At 42.7% G+C, this 17920-nt stretch overlaps 1 protein-coding gene across 5 annotated transcripts in view; it reads right to left on the reverse strand.

Moving 5' to 3' along the window:
• Positions 1-17920, reverse strand: part of UNC13B (unc-13 homolog B) — a 219320-nt gene that overhangs the window by 188606 nt on the left and 12794 nt on the right. For 4 of the 5 annotated variants that reach the window (XM_075447135.1, XM_075447133.1, XM_075447134.1 and 1 more), the window contains exon 2: positions 2405-2434. In XM_075447135.1, the coding sequence (XP_075303250.1) occupies positions 2405-2434 (30 nt within the window). Of the gene's footprint in view, positions 1-2185; positions 2301-2404; positions 2435-17920 lie in introns of those variants that run through there. The other variant, XM_075447137.1, reaches the window with a different exon arrangement.

Raw genomic sequence — 17920 nt, forward strand, 5'->3', positions numbered from 1 at the left:
AAAACAAAAAGCCCATATAGAAAGACATCACTGTAATAAGGAGCCAAATGTTCAATACATTTTTCACCTGCCATCAAATTTTCAATTACAGATTTTTAGAAATTCATGCACAAACAAATAAAAACTAGGCAATTAAGCACTTGCACTAAGTCAGGGACAAAGAAAGAGTGTAAAATCCTGAAGAACAGGGACAGTTCACATGTAAGATGCCGTTACTGAAATGCAGATGAGAGGAAGATGACACAGTCTGAAGGAATAGGGCCCATCTGCAGACCATGCAGAGTAAAAAACAAACGTGCACAACATACAAGCAAGAAGCAGTTGGGCTGATTGTATCACCGCTTCCCTTTTGACTCAACTGCTCTCCTAGTTCCCACCTGGTTTTCCACCCACAAATCCACAAAGAAGTTTACAGACCAGTCAAGGGCAGAAAGAAAACACAGTGATTTATGATCAATGTGCTAGAACTGATCTGCATTGCTTAAACCAGCTGATCTAGAAGAACCAAGTTACACTCACATTTTGACAAGATAGGCTTTGTTTAGGTGTTTTGCTTTTTATTTTAAATCTGAAGAAAAAGCCTAGAACAACTTCTTTCCTAGTTGCTGCTATCTTTTTGCTAATAAAACCAAAACCAGCCAAGCACAGACACATACAGAGTGTGAATATCAGCATCCGAGAATGAAAAAACTCCCTTTCAAGGGGAGTTACCACATCAGACCTGTCTACCAGTTTCATCAAGCCTGGAACAAGACAATATGCTAAGTAGCTAGAAAGCAGTGTACATATTTTAAAACATCAATGTTCTTCTGCATCTATTGCCAGAATAAGCTGTATCACAGCCCATTTTAATACCGACAAAATTCGCATCCATCATTGCTGTGGGCTGCTACAGCACGTTCCAGCATAGAATCATAGAATGGTTTACATTGGAAAGGACCTTTAACGGTCATATAGTCCAACTCCCCTGCAGTAATCAGGGACACCTTCAACTAGTTCAGGTTGCTTAAAGCCCCATCCAACCTGACCTTGAACATTTCCAGGCATGGGGCATGGACCACCTCCTCTCTGGGCAACCTGTGCCAGTGCCTCACCACCCTCATGGTAAAAAATTCCTTCCTTATAGCCAGTCTAGATCTACCCTCTTTTAGTTTAAAACAATGACTCCTTGTCCTATCGCAATAGGTCCTGCTAAAAAGTCCCTCTCCAGCTTTCCTATACACCCTCTTTAAGTACTGTAAAGCTGCAATAAGGTCTTCCCGGAGCATTCTCTTCTCAGGGTCAACAACCCCAACCCTCTCAGCCTTTCTTCACGGGAGAGGTGCTCCATCTAGCTTTAAATACCCTAAGAGAAAGGGAGGAAAGGGAAACTACATGATCCAGAAGCTCAGGAAAAAGTGGGAGTCACTGAAAGTCAGATTCCCTCATATCTAGCTACACCACTCACATCCTCCTGGGACACTGGGCTTGTCAGTGAAACCATACACTTCAGCTGAGTTAAATCTAGGCTACAGAACAAATATTTTGCAGCCATGAGCAGACTTCCTGATCAGAGAAAGGATAAAATACACGTAGTCTCCTTTCCAGTCTGGGCACTCAGATTTCCTTCCCTGGAAATCAATGTTGGTGCACACGCAGATCTTCACCTGACACAAAGTATGGACAAGGAAGCCTGGGAATCTTTGGCTATATAAAGCAAATAACAAGTTTGAATACAGCTGTGCGATTGCTTCAGATCTAAACACCTGAATATGTGTTATTCCAGAAGCAAACTGCTTATTCTTTTGTAAACTGTACATCAAATCCATTCAATAAACATATTTATCTGCTAAGGAATTCCTTGCTAGCTACTGAATCACAGTGAAATAGAAGCCAAGACTGTAAATTCTGGGTGTCACCAGCTCTTTATTTTTATTTTGTTATGCAGACACAAAACCTGGCAGATGGGATTTCAAGCCCAGGCACAGCCATTCCGTACTGCCACATAAGGGAATGAATCACTTCTGCAGTACCATACAGCAGCTCCGATCAGGACTGAGGAGGCACTGAACCCAGACAGGCATGCATCAGTTCTGCTCAGCAGACATCTTCAGATCCTGTTTTTAACAGGGACAGAGGAAGCATGGGAGCAAAGGGGGGGATGGGAAGTGGTGACAGTAAAGGCACATCTTTCCTCATCTATCACCTGTTCAGGTGAGCGGAGCAAGTAGAGGTTTCTCAGCACTGTCACACCAGGTCATAACACTCAAGCCTTTTACTAACTCAGGCTGCCTGGACTCTCAGAGTAGCTTTTGTCACTCCTAAGGAGAACACAGAGGAGCGGAGAGGAGGTACGTGAAAACTGGAAGGAGCAGCACAAGCAGGAATCACCATTGCTGCAAACAAGCAGTAGAGCATGGCTTACCTGGTGGTCCCTGGAGTTTAGCTTTCTTTACTGTAAAGGGAAAAAAGGAAAAGAAAAAAAAAGAGGCTGTTAGTGATTTTGTGGTTCTACAGTTTCATTTGAGTCAGAACATCACAGGGCATTGCATCAATTGGACAACTCCCCAGTAGAGGCCTGGTAGCTGGAAATCCACGTTCATTTTAACAGTTTAACAGATCTGGAGACAAAACCTCTTTTGCACCCCATGTCGCCTCTGTAAGCCGATGCATTTAAAAAATCATTGTAGGATTAGTGTTTCAAAGGCAATATGATCTGGCTAACGCAAAGCAATTTCAAAGCCAGTCCTTTGCAACCAGAAGTTACTGCTGCTTAGCCAGACCTCATTTCATACCACCTCAGTTACAAAGTCACAGACGCTCTAGAAGAAATAACATTTGTTTACAAATAAAGAATCTCCCCTAACAGTGCAGCGCAGACTTTCAACCACAACTCCAAAATAACCATGCCTGAGTAGCATTTCTATATTATGACACCTGTAAATCAAATTACCCCATTATGCCAAACAAGCAGCAGTCTGAAGTCAAATGTCACTTATCCAAGCTCTCCACTGTTAACTTAATTCCAGGACAGCATTTCTTAAAAACAATGGTTATAACATAAAACAGCACTGGCTTTTATCTCACCGCATAGAGAAGGTCCATGTCTACCTAGGGGAGATTTTGTTTACATTTCTCTTCTGCAAGCTCATATCCTCACTGGTATTGCTAAGTGTAAGCACCAAGAGAAGACATCTCCAGGTTCCAGCTAGCTTTCCCACTGGAAAACTAACACTGAGAAGAAAACACATTTAACAAGCTAGGAAGCAAGGTACACCAGAGAGTAAAAAGATCTAAAAACTGGTGTAGTGAAGTTTCCTCCAGAAAACAGAATCACAGAATCACAGAATAGTAGGGGTTGGAAGAGACCTCTGTGGGTCATCTAGTCCAACCCTCCTGCCGAAGCAGGGTCACCTACAGCACCCAACACTTTTCAAAGGCTCACAAAGTCTAACTTCCAAGACAAATGTTCTAGAAAATAACATTAAAAAACAAAAATAATGAAATAAAATTAAAAGATAACGTAAAATAAAATTAGAATTAAAATTAAATTAATATTAAATAAAAAAGAAAATAATGGCCCCTGTAGGGTTATATGTGACAAGAGCTGCAACGGAGTGTGATGCTGGAGAACACCCTTACTGTTGGAGAAATTCTCCATTGCAGGCATTTACAGTCCAGGTAGGTGTTAGCATGAAGGAAATCCTGTATTGGGTATAGTCTGAGCCAGAGGAGTCTCAAACAGAAGTTAGAAGAGCTGTGGCTTTTACCTAGACCACCAAGGCCCGCAGGCCTTTAGGTCCAAAATAAATCAGTTCATTTTTTCCCAGGTTCAGGGCCTGAAGCACTCCTGATGCTAAACCTAATGGTGCAAGCAAAACATACAATTGTGGGGGCCAGCGTTCCTGCTGACTGAAGATGCGGATTCCTTTTTAATCTCCACATCAATCGGTCTGTTTAACCGCTGAGAAACCGGCAGCACAACCTACCCAACTTTCTGTGTGCTTCTGGATACCACACAAAAGCAGGCATTTTATGAAATACTGCCCTGGAGCAGACAGACACCAGCTTATCTCTGATCCTCCTCCTTTGCAAGAGGCGGGAGACAAAGAAACAAGTGCATGTGCTTGAGGGGAGAAAAAAAGGAGAAAGAGGGCAGAGGATGCACAGTAAGCTTCAGCACTCTCTGTTCATGACAAGCTCAGTTGCTGTCAGCAGGGAAGCAGAAGAAAGCCCCGTGTGGAAATTTGGTAATATTTGTCAAAAAAGCAGCCAGACTGGGCCAATGGCTCCTAGACATGGAGATGAGACAGTGTCTCTGCACCAAGTGATAGGCAGACTAAGGGACAGATACTGTCTGTACATTGGGGTCTCAACCTCTAAATATTAAGAGGTTCATCTGACAAAAGGCAGCAAATCCTCCTGAAAAGAGTGACCATGGTGGGGCTTCAGCAAGAGCTGTCCCAGGGCTTGCAGCAACAAGGATATCCTGGGGCAGCAGCAAGACTACAGGAAGATCACACACCTGCTACGGACCCACATCACAAAGATGGAGTCCTGCATCTTTGACATCGACCGGGAACACAGCCCCGAAACAACCAGCATGTAATAAATTACACCTTTCCTTGCAGAAGCAGGGCATATAAATTAAGAGCTGGATCACAAACTCATGTCACCAGTAACTTTTTTGCTTCCATCTGGAAGTTTAGACAGCAAAGAAGTTCCCATGAAAAGTGACTTGGACATGTTTTTATTTTGTTACCCCACTGGAAAGCACTTCCTAGGGGTGTGTACAAATAATTGCAAAGGTGCAGCTCCCAAAACAACTCAGGGTCAGGTCTGGCCGTGAGACCGCAAGGTTTGACATATAACAAGGTGAGTGTCCGGGAACTCAGAGCTGCAGAGAGCTGCTAGACACTGCCAAGACCTGGCCTGTTCGGCAGCCCAGGGAATTCATGGGTCATGTGCAACGCGCAGAACAGCACGCACCATGCCACTGCTGAAGGACCACAGCTTTGGAAAGGCACAGTAAGGTTGGCTTTCCTGGGGAAACTTTTGTACCCACACCTGCTCGTTCTGTCTCCTTAGAGCTCCTATATGCCAAGTGCTCAAGAAAGGACACAAAGGAGTAACGAGGTGGTGAAGAAGCCAGACACGTTAATAGTTAATTGCTCAGTGTTGCAACAAAGGCTGAAAACTCATTGCTACTCGGGGGCAGGACAGCAGGCTGAAATCAAGCCTCGTGAAACAGTACATTTGATAAAATAAAATCTGTACCACAACAGGGAAGCATTCTCTGGAGCACTCAGCAGCACAAAGTTTTACAAATACAGCTGCTTCTATAAAAACCTGAAGACAAAGTGAATCAAAGGTCTAGATGAGAGATTTTCTGACTCACTCCCGTTTATTCCAGAGGCACTTCTGGGCTCTGGGAATGCCACATTTTTAAACTATCTGGAAATACTAAATGCCATTCCATTTCAAATGGCGTCTCCCAGCAAAGTGGGTAGCACAGAAGTCCAGCAACTCAGAGGAAAACACTGGACTATGCTGAAACGTAATCCTCCTAAGCCACTGCTACACTGCATGGGAAGGACACCAGGGAGGGAATGAAAATGACAGCAAACTAGAAAGGAAAGTGAGACCTAGAGCTTTGCACTGCCACGTGCGAGCACTGCAGGATACAGATGCAGAGAGACACACCTGCTCTCACTGTGCAAGTAAAGATTCGTTTAGTCACCGAAAAAGACTTTGGCGTATCAGAGACACAGGTATTACACCTCAGTTCAAAGACCTGTTAGAAAGCACATGCGCTGCCCTGAAATAACCAGATGCAAATTAGACAGACAGATACAAAAGCAATGAAAATTGATGTAAACATTCAATTCATTCAGAGATTTCTTTTCTTGGGCAATCTCTCACCATTCTGGTGATACTCTAACGTAAGAGACTAGAAAAAAATTAAGCTGAAGTCTTGCCTGCAACTTAAAAAAAAAAAAGCCACAACAGGATTCCATAGGCTTTACAGCTGTCAGTTATAAAAGGCTGGACAGTCAGACACCTAAAGACTAGGAAAGGAGAATACAAGACAGACATTGCAAAAAAGGTCCAGAATCATTGTGGAAGGGTGGAAAAAACAACAGAACATATCTCTTACATGCAAGGCAAATCACTGTGAGGTTCGGACAACACATTGCTCAAACCTCCTAAGCAGGAACACACTCGTATGCAATTAAAGGGAACCTGGGTGTTCTGAACATCTGCAGATTCAAGATCACCTTCAACATTTGCTTGCAAATCAGAGGGATGCAGACATCGGGAGTGCCTGAGCAGATGGCCAAAAGATTACATCCTAACTAAATCCAGCACATGACTTTAAGAGCTGGTCACTCGTCACACTGCAACAAAATCTACATCCTTACACAGAGGCCAATAAAGTGCCATTGAGGGGCTGCTGGAGAAATTAGAAGAATGAAAGGATGCAGCTTAATTAGTGCTCTTAAAAGGAAATGCAATGCTGAAAGCAGAACATTCAAAATGCATTTCCATGATCAGTCATTCAACAAACAGCTTCCTCTTCCCTGTGAAAAACGAGTGCAGTTTTAATGTGTTTTCAAGAGCACTCAAACTTCTGTAATAACTGTCCCCAGCTGAACAGCAGAATCGATGCATATTTCCATTTCACTCTGTGCCCTTCTCATCTCTTCCAGGTGCTCAGACATCAGTGCACAGTGATAAACAGCACTAGGGGCAAAGGTTGCTTAAGCAACAGAAGTAAGAGCCCACAGCAAAAACGTTCATACTACCCAAGACAAAGTCAACACACCAAATGCAGCACCTGTGCACCATGCAGCACCTGTGCACCGTGCAGCACGTATGCAGAAGGGAGGGAATCCCTTCTGCGAGTAAACTGTGGGCTAGGCAGTGCTCTGGCCCGTCAGGTCTGTTACATTTTCTGCAATTGAGCCTTAGTCAGTAATTTTGCTGTCTGAACCCTGCATCAACAACTACAGCACATGTACTCATTGCAGAGCCAGAAACTCAACGCTTCCTACTCACTTCTTCAAAGCCATTTATAAAATCTGTAAGAGGCTGGCAAGTGGCACAAGACTTGTGCATCTAAGACGGATTGCTCTATACCTGGGAAGCCCTCCCTGACACACAGGTACCTTTCCCTCCCCTGGAAATCAAAACATTTTACATGCACAGCCCTGCACATCCTCACCTCCCACCTGAGGGCAAGGAATCCTTTTCATTCCCACTACCTGAACACAAAAGGTGCTCCAGACTGAACGGAAGTGGAGGCCATGCAGCAATCTCACCCCTGACTTTAACTCAGTCCCTGTTTTGTTTCATACGAACCCTACAAAAGTCCAGCAGCACCAGAGGAGTGCTACTAAAAGCAACTGCAGACGCCACAGCAGAACAGCAGTACTAACTGTGCCATGAAATTCTCCTCATCCCTTCAGAACTCTAAGAAAGAGATGGATAAAATGGCAGTTTAATAGTTTTTCCAAACCTGTTATGAGAATTCAGCGTGTCACATCTACCTTGGTATTCCCAGACTGAGACAGGTTTAAAAAGGAAGGCTCCACTGGATTCTCACACATTCAGAGCTAAACTAGGTTCAAAAGGAAAAGGTTTTCCTGAACTAGCTCAGAGGAAGAATAATTGCATAGGAGGCCCCAGGGACCCACCAGCACTCAACAGCACCTCAACAGCCTTGGCTGTGACTGCAGAGAGCCCAGAGCAGGGTTTGCTCGGGCTCCATCTCCTCGCAGCAGAGCCCTGCTGAGCCTGGGTGGCTATCACAGCCCAGAGACTCCCTCGGACCCAGGGCCACTGAGAGGCAAGAGACTTGCTTTGTCTTTCTGCCAGGGAAAACGAACCACTGTTTCACACAGAAACACTGCTCTGCTCGAGCAGGGAAGAGAGCACTTCATGCACCAGCGTATTCCCCTCAAAGAATAACGCGACAGAAACACCACAGCTACTTTCATGTACCAACAGACATAAAAGCTGAGACTGCATTCACAGGAAACAAAGGACAACATTTTGTTATTGCTTGATGTGAATAGAGGGCTGGGCTGACCAAAGAATTGCTCTGCTGCCAGAAGGAAGAGACACTGCGAAATGCCACTTTGCTCAGTACCTGGCAGAGATCAGGAACTTAGCATGCATTTCCATCAGTACCTGAATAATTAAGATTGCATCTAGGGGCTGAATTTTTCTGACTTAATACCTGAAACAGTCCTTCAAAAAATTCATCACCTGTTTGGCTGAGACAACTGTTAAGGAATCCATATAGCCTCAAAAGCAAGCCATCAGTACCACTAAATTTACCTTGACCGAACAGAGATTGATATGCTTTAATAAGTAGTCCAGAATAAAAGGAATGGACACAATATGAGATTATTAATTCTTAATAGTTTGTCAAAACGAAAAAAAAACCACAACACACTTTCACATTGCAGTTCCCGTTCATGTAGCAAAGAGCTTTCTTCAATTTGACCACCCTAAATGCCCGCAGGACAACTTGACTCTCCTTTCTCACGGCCTTGGGAACCATGTCAAACAAAGGGAAGGTATGCTCACTTCAGCAACCAACCACATCTAAAAAGCCGCTCCTGTCACTCTGGGATTTTTCTCAGGAAGAAGCGAAAAAAAATTAAAAAGAGATTCTATTCTGTTGCTTGTGGTAGGAAATTGATCTACCCAAGGGATTTCCATTTTGCCAGATGTCTCGAGAATGAATTAGAATCCCTCCTAATTCACATGAAATAGCATCTTCCTGCTCAGATGATCTGCAAATTCATCACCCTGTCCAGAGACACACAAAGCTACTAAGTTTATTTGATTTACAATTCAATTTACAACAAACAACTTTCTAACAGCCACTCCACCCTTTCTGCCCACTGGAGCAGTGACTGATAGCAGCTGGAACACGTGTCACTGTTTGGAAGGGCTTTCCAGATTCCTGCCCTAAGAGAAGACACACTCAACCAGTACCTTTTCATATAGGACATCCAGGAAAGCACTACATAAAGTACACGTTCCAACAGCCCTCCACACTGCCAAACTGCACTAGATCCTCTCTTGTTCACCTGTAAATTCTCTGGTCAGTTAAGATCCAGGGCTTGCACACACACAAGTGTCAACACGCAGGTGAAGAGCACCTCCCTTGTCTCCCTGCACAGCCCAGACACCCCATACCTTGGGGCTGATGTTTCCAGTCCCAATGGGACACTGCAGCTGCTGCCTGCTTCTGCTTGCTAAGCTTCAACCCAACATTTGTTTCTTTGCCAGAACTTTCACAGCCCAACATCCCATCACCTGGATGGGCCAAACTTTGGTGAGCACAGTACTGAAATCTACCCAGAAAAAGCCTAGCTTTTATATATAAAAGCTATACATCATTGTCTTGTCTAAATCTCTATTAGTGCCATAGCCCATGGGCATCAGTGCAACGCAGCACAGCAGCAGGATATTTGGAATATTTGCCACCGTTTCATTCACATGAACCTGGAGAGCTAGCAGGACAACAGGATGGCCAATCTACCTAAAACTGAGCAAATCCGCAGTTAGTATACTGTGCTGAACCAGTTATCAAATGAAGGACATATCTGACTATTCTGTTCAATCATCCAGTCTGATCACTTTAGTGAACTAGGTAATTTCACACCTCCTGCAGATACTTTCACTTTTCAGCTCAGCTTTTGCATAAAACTTGGTAAGTGTACACAGCACAGTTCAGCTTTCACCAGAACATCACCTTGCTCCGCTACTTCTGTCCTCACCAAAGTCACCAGATAACTTCAACAGAACAAATTAAAACACGTGGTAGGGAACACTTTCTGGCGGTTGCAAACACTCCAGTCAAAACCACATTCTCAAGCTATACCCAGAGCAGAGGATCAACTTCACAGACCCTTTGGAAGGGTTAATTTTTTTATTTTTTTAAATAAAACTCAGTCCTCATCAGCAAAAGAAGCCCTTCTCTTAAAAGACGCTACTTCTCTGAAAGGTACTTCATGTGACAGAAGGGGTGACAATTCAATCTATTTTTTTATGATGATTTAATGTAGTAGGCAGTTAATGCAAGTAGGCTTCTGAACACTTTCAGTGACAAAATAAGATTCAGACAGCTAGACAGATCTGGGTCTCGTTTACAGGTTAATCTGTTACCAGATTTGATTTGACACACTGACTTAACATCACACAGATTTTCAACCTCCTGAAGAGTTCCACATGCATTCTTGTTTGTTGCTTAGTTCAAGAACTCTTCTACCTGAAATATTCCAGGAACTCTTTCAGCAACAGAAAGTCACAGGTGAAGAAAATGCTACAGCAATTAAAAAACTTATAAATAGTGCTGCAGAAGATATGCCATGGGGATTGCAGTTGCGAGTTTTGGACAAAAAAAAAAAAAATCGAACTTGTATCTCAAAGAAACACAAACCAAAAACAAAGCATCTTACTAGGAGAATATAGGACAGGAAAAATGGAACTGAAACTATGTATAAAACTTGTAGAAAGCAACTGTGACAAAACGTAAGGGAACAAAACATAAGAGGAAAAACTAAAGAGGTCTGCAACAAGTTCCTTCCCTGAAGTCAGAGTAGACATTAGACAGCTCTTCCAGGATCCTTACACCAGCACTTCTCTGGAAAATAGTATCAGGCAGCAAGGTCATGCTGCTATTTGTTGGTTTGAAAACATAATTCAAAATAGAGCAACTAGGACAGGATAGGTTCACAGAGAGGATGGGAAGGAGGAGACTCACAAAACAGCAGGTCCCAAAACCCAGAAATCCCCTCATTTCTGAACTTGTACATGGATACGGTGATTTTACTAAGAAGCTAGCACAGAACAGGATCTACGCTGGCAAGATACAATCAATATAGCATGACCATTAGGTACTGCAAAAGGATTCCAGCCTTTTAAAATATGCAGATTGTATTCCCAAAAAGCCTCAGGAGACCTTAGCAATAAAATGCTTAAAACAGTGACAAGTTATTTTGTAAACCACATCTCAAATCATTATTACATTAAGCATTAGCACTTAGTGAAACTTCTGCTTTGCAGTAAGGAAGCTGCAAGAAGTTTACCTACAGCTGATCCCAGAAAAAGCTCCCCAAAAGGCAGTAGGAAGCATTCAGTTGATCTCAGATAAGCAACAGCTGAAATAAGCTTGACAATATTGTTTCTTCTGTCTGGGTGGTAAAAAAAAAAAAGTTAATTCATGAACCATACAGCCAGCAAAGCTGAAAACAGATGCTGGAAAGCAGTAAAGAAAGTAGGAACACGCAAGCCTCAAACTTTACAACCTCCTGAAACAGATTAGCACTGCCAGTGAATCCAAGTGCCAACAGCCAATAAAATATTTTCCATTTTTTACATGAAACATACTTGGAAACAGAAGTAGTGCAGAAGCTTCTACTTTCAGGCAGCTTGTGTGGCTAAGCGCTGCACAGAAGAGAGGATGCAGCAGTTTGAGTGGAACACGTCACACTGGAATTCCCAGCACTGGGTGACACACATCACTGCAGACCCTCTTCCAGGCTACAGGGCTATCTAGTCCCCTTTCTCCTGCCTGCGCGCTCCCACAGTTCAGCTGTCAGGCAAGCAGTCTCAGGACACCTTCATGGCCAACACAAAGCATATCAACGCATTTAGCTCAAGTCACCTTTCAGGTAACTGGAACAAGTTGAGAATCATAAACCTTCTTCTGCCAGCTTTGGGACTTGCTGGAATGACAGCCTCCCAGACAAAAATCTCTCCTCCAGCAAAGTATCTCCTTATTGTCCTTAAAAGCTGTGCAGAAGGTATTAGCTCCAACTCTCCAGAACCCCACAGCCTGTGCTGGAATACAAGGTGCCTCAAAGATATACCAAGCCTGTGCACTGCTCTCCAGAGAGCCCTTTACAGGATTACTCACCTTTTCAACTTACCTGACAATAATCACGATCTCAATGCAAAGTGACAAGCTAATTCTAGCAAGGCGAGAGCCAGCACACTCAGATGCTTATTTAGAATTGTGCTTTGATTCTTCATAACCTTCCCACAGACATGTTAACATCTACCTGAAATTTAACTTCACTCCTAGCTGTCATCTCAACATCCGTTTGCCACTCTAAACCAAAGGCCCAGGCTGAGAGACAGCTAGTGGGGCACTCAAGCTATCTTCAGATGGTTTTCTTCACCAAGGAAGGACTCTGAAGTGTCACTTCTCCTGCCCTACTTCGCCGCCGAGAACTGCAACCAAGTCACACAGGAGTATTCACAAACCATACTCCATAGAGAACTCTTTGCCATCTCACAGATGTTTGCCTTGTGGTTACTGCCACTGTGCACCATGACAAAGCCAGACAGATTCGTAGTCTACTGTTCCCAAAACATCAGTTGTTTCCATTAAGTCCAGCAGTCCCACTGCTTAAACCGGATGCTGGAATTCTTTAAGAGTCCCTTTGACATGAGTGACATCTTGCACTTGGGTCCCAAACCAGATGCCCCTGCTCTGCAGACCAAGGAATTCTTTGCACACTTTCAGCAGGAGTTTGCACTAAGCGAAGTCGTATCATGACAGGAAGGGCTGCAGAACAAGCCCGTTCAGCCTGATAACTTGTCCATACACAACACCTAGATGATTCCTAGGAAAGAGCATGACATGATGATACAGCAGTACCTGCTCTGTACTTTAATATGCCCCCAGTTTCCAGGCTTAGGACCCAGATGTGACATTTTGGGAAGCAGAGTTTCATATGGTCTGTTCTAACACCAAATCTGCTCCATCCCCAATTATTACCAAGACTTAAGAGGGCCAACAAGCAATTTCAGCTGAATTCCACTTTGGTATTTCTTCAATAGCAAGGGGGAACACACGCTTCAGAGACCTTGCTTCACAATATAGCCGTTTGCTATACATCTTTGCTGTCACTTGACAGCAGTATCAGATGTTTTAAAGCAGGCAGGCAACACAAGCAAACCCATATCACTCTCCATTGAGAAGGGACTATCACTCAAAGAGAAGCAAGATCCTTTGCTACCTGTTTGACACACCAAATATAGTGGGGGGGGCTGGCGTTCAGATAAAATAAACTGCCTTTCCACAACCACAATACACAAAAGAAAAATCTTCTTCAAATTGCACAGGGCTACAAGCAGAGTTCAGTCCCTGATTACTACCACCATCATTCCTCAAAGGTAGATACACATACGTTAGTTGACTGACTAATCCCTCCTAGCTTCGGCCTGACTAAACACAGACAGGAAAGCATCACCTCTGACTGTTCAGTCTGGACAAGTTGTATTTTTTTTGAGATGTGGGAAAACAAATTCACATTGAAGTTTTGTTATGTTGTACTTAACAAACCAAGAGATGTTACCTTTGTCCAAAGTTTGCTTTCCAAGGGGCAGGTGGGGAAGCGGAGTGTTGTGATGAAGAATTTGATTTGATACTATTTGTGTAAGAAAACACCTTTGAAACAAAAAGGAAACTGAGGATTTAGCCAACTTCCCTGATCCTATAGATCAAATCCACCTATATACACTTACCATCCAAACACCGAATCCAGCTGCTAAAAAGCACAACTAGGAGAAATCCTCTAATACCTATTTCTTCCTCTTTTGGCTGACCAATGCAGACACCCTGCTGAAGATTCCCTGAAGTTTCTGCTCATGAGCTGCTTTGAACTGAGCAGTGAGGACAGGCACAAAATCTCTTATTCAGATCACAGAGATTATGAGAGGTTAATCCTCCTGACGCTGGCAACACAGACAACTGTCAGGTGACCTGGTTCCCCAACCAAGAGGTGAACTAAACAGTAATCCAAGCTGCCTCTTCTCTCCAGTATTCTGCTGCAGTCTTTGTTTTATTTGATTGGTAAAAAGCAGCCTGGGTGCAATGTAGTGGAGCGAGTTACTGTGTGGGTGACACTCTATCAGAAGATGTATTCTGTTAAGACTGTGCTTCAGGCACTTTCATTCAAGGAGTCTCCTGCAGGTTACAGATTTCTCCTGAACTTTTCATTGCTTTATGGTAAGAGATAGCATGCCTACTCCCGAATCTGTGCCTCACTTGGGAAAAAAAAAACCAAAACACAAACCTTCAAATCTTTCAGAATTTTTAGATATAAAAGATAAATACTACTGGGCAGAGAATAAAGGAGGCTTCCACTTTTCAGTGGCTTAAATCACCCTTATTTCAAGTTCTGTAAGGTGCAGAAATATGTTTAAATATGTTTTAAATTAGTGGAAATGCCTTAATTGAATAAGAGAACAAAACCCACAACACAATTTTACACAAAACAGACTTCAACTCCTATATGCCCCCAGCTGTCAAAGACTGAGGAAATACGCATAATGAAAGCCATATCCTTGCGCCAGAAGGCAGGAAAAGAGACAGACTGATAACGTATTATGTCTGCTAGGAGCCAGTCTGAGTTGGTAAACCGACTCTGCTGACAAATCAATAGTATAACTAGTTTATAAGACAAGCTTCAGTGAAAAAAAAAAAAAAAGGCAAAGAGCAAAAATTTATGAAACAAACAAAAAACCCCCAAACCCCAAAAAACTTGAAACTAATTCAGAAACCAGGACAAGTTGAGGTTGTTTTTATTTTTATTTTCATAATAAGATACACTTCTTTGCAGAATAATTTCTTCCAAGACACAAAGCACATGCAGCTGCTGCTCAGACATTGTATGTACAGGTAAAGGTCACTTAAACGACTAGAATCTTGCCAGAGTTACTAGGTCAAATCACACAGCCTGGTCATAGTGAGGTAACAGCTACTAGAAGCCACAAGTATTCTGGTACCAAACAAAGAAGAAAAAGCAGGAATTATAGACAGAATAAAACAACTCGTGCTTTTCCTTTGGCTAGTGTGCGCTGCTTCCATCAGTCAACAAAAGCACTTAAGGCACCCGTACAGTGTTCTGAATGATTCAGGTTTCTACGTTCCTTGTGCAGATTTAGTTTAAATGAGATGCACCCTGGAACAATAGCTGCTGACCAACCACATCAGAAGTGATCGCCAGCTAATCACAGCCCTGGTATATTTTCTGGCAGTTTCGATTTAAGTTCCAGGATTGCAAGCAGTCAGCCAACTGGAACACAGCTACTTGTCAAGCAGGACTGAGCACAGGCTTGCCCTGAAAGGCACTGAGCTAAAAACTGATCCTAACAAATATCACTGTTCAACTTCAGTATTCTAGCATATTCACCAAAAGAGAAACTCCAGAAATAAAGCAACAGCACATCTGTGGTGGATTCAGGAACTTTTTTTTTTTTTTAAAGCAAAAACATCTCACCACGATAAGCTCCCAGGAAAAACAGCACCTGTGTTTTCCTGCACTAAATAATGAAGCAGAATTAGCCTAGTCTGAAAAACAGTTTTAATAAAAACATTAATTCTGTGTTACTTAAATATTTACTTGAGTTCATAAACCAGAAAAAAAGATTAGTATCTAGGAGACAGAAAGAAGCTGACTGTGAGTATTACGCAAGAATAAAAGAACTGTTTAGGACATGAGTTATAGTGTAACTGAATGAGATTCCCACGTCGGAAGGGGAGATCAAACAGAACACTGTTTGCAGATGAGTTCTTTCGGCAGCCTGAATTTACTGTCAGTATTCAGTATTCACAAACTGCTTAGTACAACATTGGTCTCTGGAGGAAACACACAAACCGCAGAAACAGGATAGTCAGACTGGCACCAACTTTTTTGCGGGCAGGTTTGTTTTGGTTTTTTTTTTTATCTGCTTAAGGTCTTGGGGCCTCGGCCATTTACAATATTCCCCCAGAAGGAAGTCGAAAAGGATGATTTGGGGATGTTTGGTCTTTAAGTTTGGTCTTTAAGTTTGTAAAGACAGAATGTATTCTATAAAATTCAGCCTAGAGACCAATACCCAAATAAGCAGATGATTTTAACTCCATCTGGGAGAAGCTCCTCATGGCAGTTTCACAGTATCTGCATCTCCCAAACGTATCAGCATTCAACTGCCAATACTTCTGTTTTAACACAGCACGTACATGAAAAGGATTATGCCCAAGACTTTTCTCCTGAAACCCATCCTGTCTGCTTGCATTTGGGCCTCCATAAAAATTACAGTGAAATTTCATCAGGCTAAATTCCACTAGAATCAAAATAATTAGCTACAATAAACAGCCTTAGGTAACAATCAAGCAAGAGCGAGTACTCTCACATGTAGTTTGTTTTTTTAAACTATTAAAATTCCTAACTAAGCAAGATGCTACATCAAAATTTTACCTCGATATACAATTTGTCTATAGCAAATAGTTGTCAGAGCAGTAACTCAGACCATAATGAAGTTAGTGTTGTGAGGATCGTAAGATGGGAAAGGCCCTTTGAGGTCACCAACTCTAGCGTTGGTTCTCCAAGCACCCACATCACTTAAGCCATTCAAAATCCTTCCTGACTTCCAGTCTATACATTGATTAATGGCACGTTTATACCTTCTAAATCCTAGGTCAACACTATGCTCCACCTTAATGTTTTTCCATACAGCATGTCTAATTTCCTGATGTTTTTAATGGACAGAAGTCATAGATCCTATCAGTTTCTGTTTATCAGATAGAAGTCGCCACAGCCCCAAAGTCTTCTCACCATAGAGACCGAAAGGAATAGCGAGCCAGTCAAGGTTTTCATTTACCCTCCCCATTTAGTCCTACCTAAGCTCAGCCAGCACAGGCCATAGCATGCAAGGACAAAATTGCCAAAGCCTTTGTCCTTCCTTTCCTCTCTGCCAGGAATGCTTTCCCCAGCACACCCTGGTATCACCTTCTCCTCTCCCAACAATTGTTCTGTACTCGTTGACACTACGGTGCTGAGTCACAGGGACCCCCCAACACCTCTCCTTTCACCAAGCTTCGCATTTTTCAGAAATTGTTGTCATTTGCCTTTAAGTGCATAGCTTTACTACATAATATCAACTCATTTTCACTATTTTTGTCCTCAGTATCATTGAGTCGTTCATGCATTACATTTATCTACTTCCAAACTGATTATGCCATTAGCATTTGTCTTTAAAACAACTCAGATACACATTCCTACTTTTCTTGCCATGTCACAAGCAGAAGACAGCTACCTGCTTCTCCCACCTGTCTTTGCAAAGCTACTAGCTTCTGCTACAGCCAGTTCCTTATACGCTTTACAAGTCTCTTGCCAATTCAAATTTTCTTCAAAAAAATGTCTGCTACGGTGATTTGCAAGATATTACAAAAGTCCAAATAGATGCACGCTTTCATCTAGAAAAAAAGAGGTTAGCCCAGCACAATCTTCCTTTTGCAAACCCACGTCACATTTTGTACCTTCCACACTGTTTCCACCTGTCTATAAAGTTTTTATTATTCTCTCTTTAAAGTTTATTTTAAACCTTGCATATTATCAGTCTTGCCTGTTTTTGAAGTCAAGACCCATATTCACCCACACTTATCACCAATCTCTTTATCTTCCTGCCAACCCACAGAAATCACCTTTCTTGTTCTCCAGTTTGGTGATGCCACTGCTCGCTTACAGCAGTAGTTAAACTTCTGCTACCGGAGTTCAGATTTCAAGTGTTGCATGTTTTACCACTCTGGGCTACAGATTACCAGACCCAAATTCAAGGCACTAAAAGTTTTGCTCCCATGCCACATATCTGTGCATCATGTTCAGCATCATCCTCGTAAGAAACAACTCCTACAGTTCAGTGATCCTACCCAGATCATCTTCACTCAACTCCCTGTTGAGTCCCTGTGCACAGCAGTCTGATTCCTTCCTTTGTGAGACTGTCTGCTTCTTCTCTTCATGTGACCAGAGCACTTTCTGTTATCTGTTCCAATGCCCTCTGCAATACGTCACCTTGTCTGCTGAGGTGAAAGCCCCTGCTTTAGCCCTGGACTTCCTGATCCTCAAGATACACCTTCCTTTACAAACTG

This window comes from Opisthocomus hoazin, chromosome Z (genome assembly GCF_030867145.1).
Source record: "Opisthocomus hoazin isolate bOpiHoa1 chromosome Z, bOpiHoa1.hap1, whole genome shotgun sequence".
Taxonomy (NCBI): Eukaryota; Metazoa; Chordata; class Aves; order Opisthocomiformes; family Opisthocomidae; genus Opisthocomus; species Opisthocomus hoazin.